We start from the raw sequence: 11,877 nt of genomic DNA on the forward strand, positions 1-11,877 counted from the left end.
CGCATTAGCCCACAGCTCGGTGCACTTTTAGATTAAAAATTTTGCAGGATGTTATCATTCACTTAGAGCTGTGTTACACACTGCATGAAAGTTAATTTTCAAAAATCCATAAAAGGGGCACTTTAATGAAGGCTACTTTATTGTTCATTGATATCAATGTTGTGATTAGAAAGCTATAAGAAACTGAGAGAAACAAACTACATTATTTAAAATATTGATCTTCAAAACTTCAAAATAGGATCAATTTTGTTTAGTTATTAAGTTCTGAAGCAAATACATAAAACATACATACATGTACGTAGCATAGTCAGAATGTCCTTTATGTAAAGTTCAAATAGTTATTTCATGCTGAGAATCAAGTTTGTCCATTTAATATGCCAAAATCTTTGGCTGAATAGTTTACATTTTTTTGTTATCTCCATTGTAAAAGAGTTGTTGTTTTCATTGTGTAGGTGTGACCAGGGCAACTCAGGCTTCAGTAGAAAAATCTGGAGAGGTGTGTTCATGTCAGGAATCAGGATATAGGGGATATATATGTTCAGAGTCAGCAGTTAAATCAGAAAGATGAAGATGTTCTGGACACTAAGTTTGGTCTTTGTGATCACTCTACTAACCAAAGGTAAATGCCTTCATCTTTATATCTTGTTCTTTTATACATATATATATATATATATATATATATATATATATATATATATATATATATATTATATATATATATATTGACCAGATGCTATAATTTTACTTCAGTTTATTTCATGTGGTGCTTAAAAATACATTAATTGTGCCAATTTCTAAATTATTCTGCAGAAAGGTTTTTGCAAATAGGTCTTTTTTATTTTAGTGGACAATACAATATTTTTCTTGCAATCCATATCTGAGATTACAAAGATTATAAGGCAGATAATAGATAGGATAATGACTCTCACATGTAGCTGCTACCTCAGCTACTTGTTGGATTTGGTAAATATCAGTTGTCTTTTTTAAAATTTGATCTTGTGTCATCTCCTCCAGGGTGTGACTGCCAATCTTTAGGTAAATATTTTTTCATTATAATAATACAGTTTACTGAGTAATATCTTAACCTTTTTTTGAGAGTGTCGGTGTAATGATCCTTTCCCTCTTTTGTTAAAAGCATGTGGCAGTGTGCCTCTCAATACAAAAATTGTGGGGGGAACTAATGCGTCTGCCGGCGCTTGGCCATGGCAAGCCAGCCTTCACCGGTATGGAAGTCATTTCTGTGGTGGATCACTCATCAGCAGTGATTGGGTTCTGTCAGCAGCTCACTGCTTTCCAAGGTAACCCACATAAACACCTTTAATAACATGTTTCCTTCACCTTAATGAATATTATGATTGTAAACTTGTAAAACTTGTAAAATTGTTCTCTTTTTAGCAGTTCTGATCTTACAGCCTATACTGTGTACCTGGGTCGACAGAGTCAAGAACTACCCAACCCAAACGAGTTGTCCAGAAACGTCTCTCAAATCATACTTCATCCAGGATACAACAGCTTTTCTCATGACAATGACATGGCTCTGCTGCATCTCTCCTCACCTGTGACCTTCAATAATTACATCCAGCCAGTCTGTCTGGCAGCAGAGGGAAGCACATTCAACAATGACACGATGTGGGTCACGGGTTGGGGAAATGTTAATTCAGGCGGTAAGAAGCAAACTTTTTATGCTTGCCACCTGGTGCCAAACACTAAAATCTAAATCGGGATAAGTGTATATATTATACAGCATGCATATTTTAAGTTTGCTTTTATGGCCAGGTAAAACAATCATATATATTTGACCATTTACAGTTCAAACTTTATCTCCACTGGACCGAATATCCTAGTGGGCAGCACTCTGACAACCCAAGTTCAAGTCCAGCATTGTGGTGCTTTCCCAATCCCATTCCCTTCTCTCTGTCCACTTCCTGGCAAAAACAAAAAACAAAACCTTATTTCCAAATACTGATAAATACTTACCAATTCGCCAATTTAATTCATTCCTCTTTTGCATAAAGTTAAACAATAGTTGACTTTGGAATATCATAGTCCTAGTTTTTATTAGTAGTTTAAATTAGTTTTTATTTTTAGAAGTTTTAGTAATTTGTAGTAAGTTTTTGTTTTTGAAATATGTCTTTATAGTTTTAATATATTTTATCCATCGATTTTATTCAAGACAAAAAGATTTTTTTTTTTTTTTTAAATGCAGAATTTAAAAGAGTTGGGTTTTGTTAAAGTTGTAACACAAAAGCATACGATCTCCGAAACATTATTATGAGACTCTTGCTGAGAGTCCATGGCAAAGATATTATAGTCAACTAAAACAAATTATTATTTTAAATAAAATAAAGTTAACTGAAATAATATAAAATTTATTTCATTTTTATTTTGTTTTATTTAAAAAAAAAAACACTTATTTTTTCTGTTATAAAGATCAGCATATTATTCAAATCTCTGCCTTTCTTTTGAGCATTAATGATGAGGTTTTCTCATCCACTGTTTCGCAGAACCCCTTCCTTCACCTCAAATCCTACAGGAGGTGGATGTGCCCGTGGTTGGGAACAGTAAGTGTAACTGCCTTTATGAAGGATCTGTAACAGACAACATGATGTGTGCTGGACCGTTGGAAGGAGGAAAAGATTCTTGTCAGGTATCAACAGTACATTGCATGTACTTTTTAATGCAATAATAACATTTTATACAATTTATATATATATATAATATATATATATATATATATATATATATATATATATATATATATATATATATATATACTATATATATATATATACATTTTATGTGTGCTGATCTGGAGAAAAAAGTAGTGTGTATATACAGATTTTATGTGTGCTGATCTGGTATATATATATATATATATATATATATATATATTCTCTTTTACTGTACAGGGTGACTCGGGAGGTCCAATGGTCATCAAACAGGGCTCTAAATGGATCCAGGCTGGCGTTGTGAGTTTTGGTGAAGGTTGTGCTCTGCCTAATTTTCCTGGCGTGTACGCCAGAGTGTCTAAGTACCAGAACTGGATCAATCAGCATGTTGGCTTGAATAATACGGGTTTCGTCCATTTTAACTCCACTACTCCTGTTCACGATGAGACTTGTCCTACTCAACGTATGTTTCTTAATATCACCAAGATGAAGCAAAATGAAATTGTCCATCATTGAAATGGTCTTACAGCTTGCTTACACTTCCCCATTAGCTGCCATTTACATTTACCTCTCCTCCTGTCTCGCTTTTCTCTCCAGCGACATTGTGTGGAGGTTCTGCAGGTTCATGGCCATGGATGGCTAGAGTAACTTTTAACAATCAACAGATGTGTGTAGGAACTTTGGTCTCTGACCAATTCGTCATGACCTCTGCTAGCTGCACTGGCAGGTAACCATTTTAGGAAAACTTCAATTTATATGAAATCAGTTACCTAAAAACTGATAACTTGTGCCCTCACGTTCAACATCTCATTTTTCAGATTCATGGGTATGAATGGATGGGCAGTCATCCTCAATGTTGTCCAATGGGACTGCTCCAGCATGCTAGTGAAAGCTGATGTGACAAATATCTTTACTGACGATATTTTAGGCAATGGTGTAGCACTCTTGCAATTGTCTTATCCATTTTATCAAGCTGCCAATTTACCGGTTGACATGTATGGTTCAAGCTTTGGCCCTGGTACTCAATGTTCAGTAATTGGTTGGAGCTCAGCAGGAGTTATATGTGAGTTTATATAATAAGTTATTCAGACTTTCTTTGTCAATACATTTAATGACATCTTAAATTTGTCAGTTTCTAATCTGTTTTTCTTTCCTCTTAAGCAAATCAACCTTTTCAGGAATTCCAGACCACTATTGTAAACTGCGATCCTTCAGACAACACACAGATCAACATCTGCACAGAGCGTTTGAACGTTCAGCAGGTATTTGCAGAGTCCTTTTCAGTCCTTCAGGCTTGTTTTTTGATTTCTCAGACCGAAACAGATTTGAGTTACTGCGTACAGTTATAATGCTTCCTAGAAATGTACCACTGTATGTTTATGACGTTTGTAACAGTCTTTCTGGCACACTCTCATTCAGGATGATAACGGCAGTCCTCTGCTGTGTAGAAGGGATGGCATGTGGGTTCAGACTGGTATTCTGTCCATTCCCCCTGGTAGTGAGATCAGCCCATACTCCACAGCACAGATCAACAGCACAGTCTTCATCAAGACCTCTCCCTTCTCCTTCTTCCTGACTAACACTATCTACTACAGCTTCCCATCTATTGTGGATGGGGCAGAGTCATTCTCGCCCTTCTCTCTGACCTATATCCTTCTGCTCTCTCTCCCAGCACTCCTCCAGGCCTTTTGCTGAAGTGGCCATCTGTCACTTTATCAATGAATAAACATATGCAGTACATTATATGGGACATTATAGGCTATTTGCTTTTGTATTATATATATAGCTATATACATTTTTAATTTGAATAAATAAAGTAAGTAAAGTGGAATCCTGAAACTTTGTATATTCCAAATAAAACAAACTACATGAAAAAAAGAAAAGAAAAGAAAAACAGTTTTGTTTCTCAATTTTGTAACACACTCTCTGGTAAATGAACTCCAGAGTGTATTACAGCTAAAATTATACAATTTAGATAAATTTGTGCTTATGGAAATCTGTCAGCACTACGTTAAGTATGGGTGTCTAATAAGTCAATGTATTGTCCATAATAAAGCTGTTCATTGTCCTGAAACCTAAAGAGAATTATCCTTTTTTTGAGCCATGGGTTCCCTCTTGAATTTCCTATGGGTTTTGAGAGTTTATATAAAGACTGATCAGTTTTGATTAGTGATGGGTCATAAATGAACTTTTTAGGTCCATTTTTGAACTCTCACATCTGGTGGCATCTGCTGACCACATGTGGGGTATTCGGCTGCATTCCATCACAGGATGTGTTATGGTCTTTCCCTCTTCTCACTGTCTCTGTGGGGATGTGAGAAAGATATTGGTTGATTTTCAGGACAATATCAAAAATAAGTAAAACATTTCTCAAGAGACCAAAGCATATTGTGGGCCCTGCCATGTGTGTCTCTCTCTCTCTCTCTCTCTCTCTCTCTCTCTCTCTCTCTGCACACACACACACATTCAAACATCCTAGTAAAAGGGTCTTATTCTCTTCTTTTAAATGCAATGAGTACAAATAAATTATGGGATTACCAAAGATTGTAGAATACCCAAGATGTGTCACTTACCATAGTTTTGAATAGGGAAAAATGCAACGTTTAACATTGCCGCTCAATTGCAGGAAGCCCGCCTTCTGAATGTAAGAGCCAATCGCTAATTGGTAAAGTCAGCGCATCACAAGTGTCCCGGTTGCTATAAAAACAGTCAGCGTTCTGAGACATGCACTTAGGACTGCGCATGCGCACTGGCTGATCTTGCCTGAAAATATATGCTTTTTATAACGCTATTTAAGCAAAAAAAACTATATGACACAGTTGTTGTCAGATATCATTGGTGATTTTAAATATGAAATTTAATCGTAAGCTTAGTAAACAGTTTGGGAGAATTTAATGTTTCCCCATACAAAGTGATAGGAGCTGCACTTGCATGCCCAAGAGGCATTTCAAAGATGGCCGCCAAGTGACATGACTTGCCTTAAAGGGACTTTGGGATTACACATGATATAAAACAAAGCAAAACATTTACAAGTTTTAGGCGTCACTTAAAATATAAAAATGTCTTATGTTTTTCCAGGAGCGGGAAAAATACTTTAACATGTAAGAAAAAATTATTGATCGAATGTAAAGAGGAACCAGCAATGTCAAAATAAGTAAAGGGAAAAAAATATTTTAACAGGCCAAAAGATAAGGGATATTTTGGACCCTGACATGTCCTAACCGGACATGTAAAATTTCCATGTTTTATAGAGGTTTTCCATAGACATAATTCAATTTACATTTATTTGTATGGCGCTTTTCACGATACAAATTGTTGCAAAGCAGCTTCACAGAAAATTTAAGTTTCTACATTATATTTAGAAACTTTTTACATTTATATTTACATTATATTAATGTATTTTATATTGTATTATCCCCTAAACCTACCCATCACAGTGGGGCGAGGCTACATAAGGGCCAGGGTGGCACTGGCCCACCCAGATTGACGGCTGGCCCACCCAATCAGAACAGACAAAAAAAAATAAAAATTGTTGGAAAGCAGAAAAAAATCATGCATATGTGACAATACTAATCACTTAAACACATACAAGAAGTTTCATAAAAAATAATTACTGTAGAGGGAAAACTTTTTCATATAATTGCCTTACTGCAACAGCCAATCAATAAGCTTAGTAGTTCTGTTTAGCGTATTGTTGGGGGGATGGGAAGATGAGTTTACGTCTGCTAGTGAAATAAACTTTTAACACGCATGACGAGCATGTCGAAATAGACATCTTTAATTAAATATAAAAAAAAAAAAAAAAAAAAAAAAACAGGAACAGAACCTGAAACATCAACATCAACCCGGGCTAATCGTCAAGAAAAGCAACATACCAGCTGATTTATCCACACTTGAGGAACCACCTGCTCAGCCCCATTTACGCGAGTTTCCGTGCACAGCAATAAACGGCAAGTCTAGAAATTTTGCTGCTAAATGGTACATAAAGTTCCCATTTCTAGAGTACAGCATAAAAGACTATGCCGTGTACTGCAAGATGTGTCGTCATTTTAATGACACTATGTTTGAGGGAGTGTTTAAAGATGGGTACCGTGATTGGAAACACATCACGCAGGCTTGTGAGCGGCACCAAATGAGTAAGCAACACTGATCTATAATATATAGATCAGTGGTAAGCAACATCTGATTGCTCTCGAAAAGTATAACGCCTATAGAGCCTGTCAGAAATCTGGCCGTGGCACAGTAGTGAACCAGCTGACAAGATCTGGTTATTCCAGTTTAAAATGAACTCAATTACTGAACACTTGTTACAGTGGTCATATAGCAGCACAATATCTATATTTGTCTTCCTTGCAATAGGCATTGCAGCTGCTTGTTATAAATGAATTTTGTTGTATATTCATGAATTTGTTCGCTAACAATAAATCACATTTAACTTATCTTAACTGTCAAGTGATTTAATCCCATATTGTAAAATTTGTGTAATTTGAGAGTAGTCATTAGTGATGCGCGGGTAGGATTTTTTTCCAACCTGCTTTTCTGAAATTATTTGGCCCGCCCCGCAAATAAAGTCAAATTTCTTTACCCGACCCGCGGGGACATCACGCAAGTTACATTGCTGCGTAGACCTTTAATTGTAACCTTATCAAAGAACCTAATAAAATATGAAAATATATGGCGTTATTTTACTGACAAATGTCGAGAGCGCATTACTGTAGCGCGAAAGCACATTAATACAATGTGTGAGCGCAAATCTCTTTTTCAAAACCGGACGCGCGTGCTCAGATATACGCTGCTTTCGCCCGAAAACAGCGCACGAACTTAAAACGTGTCTCTCCTCTCGCTCTAACAATGTCCTGTGCACGCTCAAATCTCTCTTGGCTCATGCGCTGTAGATATTAATTAAATCTTGTCAAAAGTTATCAACCAATCAGATTTTAAAGATGGATCAGTAATTTATTTACAATTTAATTGTATTAGAAATGAATCAGGTGTTTGGATGATTTGTAAATAACTTAGTTTAACAGTCTGGTCAAACACTTCTGAACAATTTAACTAAACAAACAAAAAAAGCATATGATTCTTAAAATTAATGTGGTCATTTAGGCCTACATATATTGTGTACTTGGATTGATATAGCCTATATAGATAGATAGATAGATAGATAGATAGATAGATAGATAGATAGATAGATAGATAGATAGATATACATTTATATTACAATAAATGCTCTAATAGAATCGCTGTTTGGACATTTATTGGGAGTTTAATTAATTAATTAATTTATTTATTTTTAAATCCAGTGTTGTTTTCAGTTCAGATTTTTTTCCATGAAAATCCACTTAATATTAGCTATACATTTAATGGCACTCTTCTTTAAAACAGTGAATATACAGTTATATGATAGTTACATGTAATTACATTGTCTGTAAATGCATTAAACCCATAGAATATAATGTAGTAATGTTATGGCAAATATGAAAATTTAATATTAATTATTAATTAATTATTTCATAATTAATTAAGAGTCATATTTGGTCTCCATTTCTTAAGTTTAGGTTTAGGGAATAATGCATCAGACCCATATCTAAATAGTTCTGTCTTTATATATATATATATATATATATATATATATATATATATATATATATATATATATATATATATAGGCTATATCAACCCAAGTACAAAATATATATAGGCCACACATTTTATTAATGTGCTTTCGTGCTACAATAATGCGCTCTCGACATTTGTCAGTAAAATAACGCCATAAAAATATATTTTCCAAATATTTAATATAGGCTGTAGGGAATTGCATGCAACATACATGGATTTTTTATTTATTTTGTTTTTAAATGACCCGCCCCACAAATAAAGGGCCAATTTCTTTACCCGCCCCGACCCGCGGGTTACCTGTGGGGCCTGGGGGTTATGAGACGACCCGCGCATCACTAGTAGTCATTGAGGTCCACCCTATTCCAACAAGGTCCACTCAGTTTAAAATTTCTGGCCTCGCCACTGCAGTAGACTTGGAAAAAAAAGTCTGCAAAATGACTTAATGTAAATGTAAGTAAATTAGGTATAGAGACATCCCTTTAAATGAACTCTGTTAATGACAAGCTGTTCTAGAATGTCTAACTGAATATTATTCTTTCTTTTGTTTCTACTTAATCCACTGTTTTGTTTGTTTGCTTGTTTTGTTATTAGAATAAATAAAAAGAAAACAGAAAAAGAATAGGGAATGCTAGTTTTAGAGGCTCATTTTTAAATAAAAATAAAACAAGTGAATAGAACAGAAAAAGAATAGATAATGCTTGTATTAGAAGGTCATTCTTTATAATCAATAAAAAGTAAATAAACAGAAAGAATAAAGAAAAAATAGAGAATGATAGTGTTAAAGGCTATTTTCTTTTTAAATAAAACAAGTAGGGGTTGGATTTCTTTTTGTGGGGAAGTCGTGGACTAATGGTTAGAGAGTTTGACTCCTAACCCTAAGGTTGTGGGTTTGAGTCTCGGGCTGGCAATACCACGACTGAGGTGCCCTTGAGCTCCGGGTGTGTGTGTGTGCGTGCTTTGGATGGGTTAAATGCAGAGCACGAATTCTGAGTATGGGTCACCATACTTGGCTGTATGTCACGTCACATTTTTCACTTTCTATTAGGGTAATGTGGGACACTTTTTGCCATTTTGACTTGTGCATCATATTTGCCAAAACAATATATCAGAAAGTTATATCATTATAAAACAGATTATAAAAGATGTTCCCTATCTTAATCAGAAGAAATTTTTCAGATATTGTTATTAAAGGGGAAATGGCACATATATTAGTGCTCCTTGTGCCAAATCGTTTAAGAATTTGTTGATTTTCTACTGTGGGACAGCTCATGCTCAAACCCGGGACACTGTGTTTTGGCTTATAAATAGTAAATTTTTTACAAAGTAAACTTTCCATCTAACACTCCTGGTTAAATGTGCATACCCATGTTTGCTTAATTAATTTAGTAGGCCTACAGTGTGTTTGTTGTTTTCATAAGTCTAAAAAAAAAACAGTAGCCTATATGTTCATTTATGGAATGTTAAATTCAATTTTATAACACAGAAATCTTATATTATTTAAAATAATGTATTTTAAAAATGTCAGATTTCTGGCAGCAACACTAATAAAATGACATACTATTTGTAAGAATTTTTTTATTGAATATTAATTGAAGCAAAATAATTTCATAAATAATTTTTGAAAAGATGTAAAATCTGGAACATGGAATGACTTTAAAAATGTCTATAAACTTCTAATATTAAACTTCTTTTTTCAAAAGCTTGTGTTAAGCAAATTGTAATGGCAAAAACACTTTATAACAGAAATAAGCTGTCCTGGCCAGTCATCAAGGTCCAGGATCCCATTGTCCTCTAGTCTCCATTTTTTAATCTGGATCTTAAAACAAATAATATTGCTGCATTATAAACCCAAAAATTAACAAAATGACATGTATGGCATTTAACTTTCTTAATGCACATTTTATAAATTTATTAACATAGTATAATTGACTGTCCCACATTAGTCAAAACATTTTACCGTTACTGGTCTTCATTTCCATATAGGCAAGAATCCAAACAAACAGTCAGTAAATCCACCAGTCCTTCACCTTTACAATGACTTGCATAGCATGGTACAAACAAGCTAGTGTAGCGGTCAAAAACTGTGTGTACCTTCCCTCCAGCAACACCTGTTACCTGAAGGAAGGTTCCCGCCTATATTTTGTGAACAATCAACCAAGAGTGACCCCTACTGGACGTACCTGTACATAACCATTCAAAGTAAAGACCAAAATGGCTCTTACAACATATTTTAACAATATTATTGCAAAATTTGATGTATAAATTCATCACAATTTAGAACATTGTTTATAACAGATTTAAACAGTAATTCATTCATTTATAACTTTGAGGTTGGATTACTGCAACTCACTTTATCTGGGTTTGCCTAAATCATCACTGGACCGATTGCAATTGGTGCGAAATGCGGCAGCCAGATTATTGACTGGCACTAGAAAACATGAGCATATTACCCCAATACTCACCTCTCTACACTAGCTCCCGGTCAAGGATATTTGTAATCTTCTCATTCCACATTCCACATCTAGATCTCTTCGGTCATCTAGCCAATTTCTCCTCTCTGTCCCTCGTTCACATTTTAAATCTAAAGGCGACTGGGCTTTTGCTGTGGCAGCTCCTAGGCTCTGGAACAGTCTTCCCCTCCACATAAGATCTTCCTCTTCTATTTATTAGTTTAAATACTCTTTAAAAACCCATTTTTATTCTGTATGTTTTAAGTTTAGTTGTCCTTTTGTCTGTCTTGATTGGGTATGTTGTATAAAATTCTAATTTTATTCTTAAAAAAAGACTTTTAGACTTGCACTCTATTCATTTGCTGCAAAATTCAACTTAAGCTTTCTAATGTTTTTGTATTCTATCTGTTTTCTTTTCATTCATTATACAATTAACAAAAGCAAAAAAGACCTCTAACACTATCTTGCTTTATTCTTTATTTAAAAAAAAAACCTTCCTACGTACACTGTGTTAAGCTAACTGAGACTTGTTATAGCAGTTGTATATCATTGCTCTTTTGTTGATTTTGATTGCTTCCATTGTCTTCATTTGTAAGTCGCTTTGGATAAAAGCGTCTGCTAAACGACTAAATGTAAATGTAATGTAAATGTATGTTTTTACTTTGTTTTATATTTGTTGTACAGCACTTTGGTTGCAACTTCTGTTGTTTTTATATGTGCTTTATAAAGAAATAAACTAAACTAAACTAAATTTCTGGAGGGTCTGAACCCTGCAGAGTTTAGATTCAACCCTGCTCCAACACACATACCACATAGTTTTCAAATAAGCCTGAAGGACTCGATAAGTTGGATCAGGTGTTTTTAATTAGGGTTGAATCTGAACTCTGCCGGGCTCCGGCCCTCCAGGAATTGAGTTTGACACCCCTGGCCTAGAGGCAAAGAATGAACTGCAAAAATTATAAAGGTAGATTATTAAGGCAGTTTGCTCTTGCATTAGAAATCTTGTTAGATCTATGTATTGAGGCCTTAAATCACTTTCAGTTTCTTGAACGTTCCGTGTGAAAAGTGCGAGCAACAGCAAATAAAGCCAAGTTCACATTACACAATTTTAATCATCGTCAGATCACTGTGCTGTTCAG

At 34.7% G+C, this 11,877-nt stretch overlaps 1 protein-coding gene and 1 long non-coding RNA gene across 3 annotated transcripts; one reads left to right on the plus strand and one right to left on the minus strand.

Moving 5' to 3' along the window:
- The first annotated feature begins 467 nt into the window (after positions 1–467).
- On the plus strand, positions 468–4,743 carry LOC109108794 (polyserase-2-like). Of its 2 annotated transcripts, none has more exons than XM_042721415.1 (10): positions 468–619; positions 1,015–1,035; positions 1,136–1,298; positions 1,399–1,664; positions 2,505–2,647; positions 2,910–3,132; positions 3,267–3,396; positions 3,488–3,732; positions 3,831–3,931; positions 4,089–4,743. In XM_042721415.1, exons 1-10 carry the CDS (start codon positions 565–567, stop codon positions 4,362–4,364), a joined length of 1,623 nt encoding a protein of 540 aa, XP_042577349.1. In that variant the 5' UTR covers positions 468–564; the 3' UTR covers positions 4,365–4,743. The 2 variants fall into 2 exon arrangements, with proteins under 2 accessions (XP_042577349.1, XP_042577344.1); XM_042721410.1 differs by having other exon boundaries at positions 469–619; positions 1,396–1,664.
- On the minus strand, positions 4,565–10,362 carry LOC122136819. Its single transcript, XR_006154362.1, has 2 exons — positions 10,246–10,362; positions 4,565–4,973 (listed from the first exon to the last, which is right to left on the minus strand). It is a non-coding gene; the product is annotated as an uncharacterized LOC122136819 (long non-coding RNA).
- Between the last annotated feature and the right edge of the window lie 1,515 nt (positions 10,363–11,877).

The sequence above is a fragment of the Cyprinus carpio genome, chromosome A3 (genome assembly GCF_018340385.1).
Source record: "Cyprinus carpio isolate SPL01 chromosome A3, ASM1834038v1, whole genome shotgun sequence".
In the NCBI taxonomy this organism is placed as follows: Eukaryota; Metazoa; Chordata; class Actinopteri; order Cypriniformes; family Cyprinidae; genus Cyprinus; species Cyprinus carpio.

What these genes read in the sequence shown, in the direction of transcription:
- LOC109108794 (XM_042721410.1), top strand. Translation starts at nt 565, where the DNA reads ATGAAGATGTTCTGGACACTAAGTTTGGTCTTTGTGATCACTCTACTA. An exon ending in GATCACTCTACTAACCAAAG is followed by an intron (nt 620 to 1,014) that starts GTAAATGCCTTC and finishes CATCTCCTCCAG; the next exon opens with GGTGTGACTGCCAATCTTTA. An exon ending in TGAGACTTGTCCTACTCAAC is followed by an intron (nt 3,133 to 3,266) that starts GTATGTTTCTTA and finishes TTTTCTCTCCAG; the next exon opens with CGACATTGTGTGGAGGTTCT.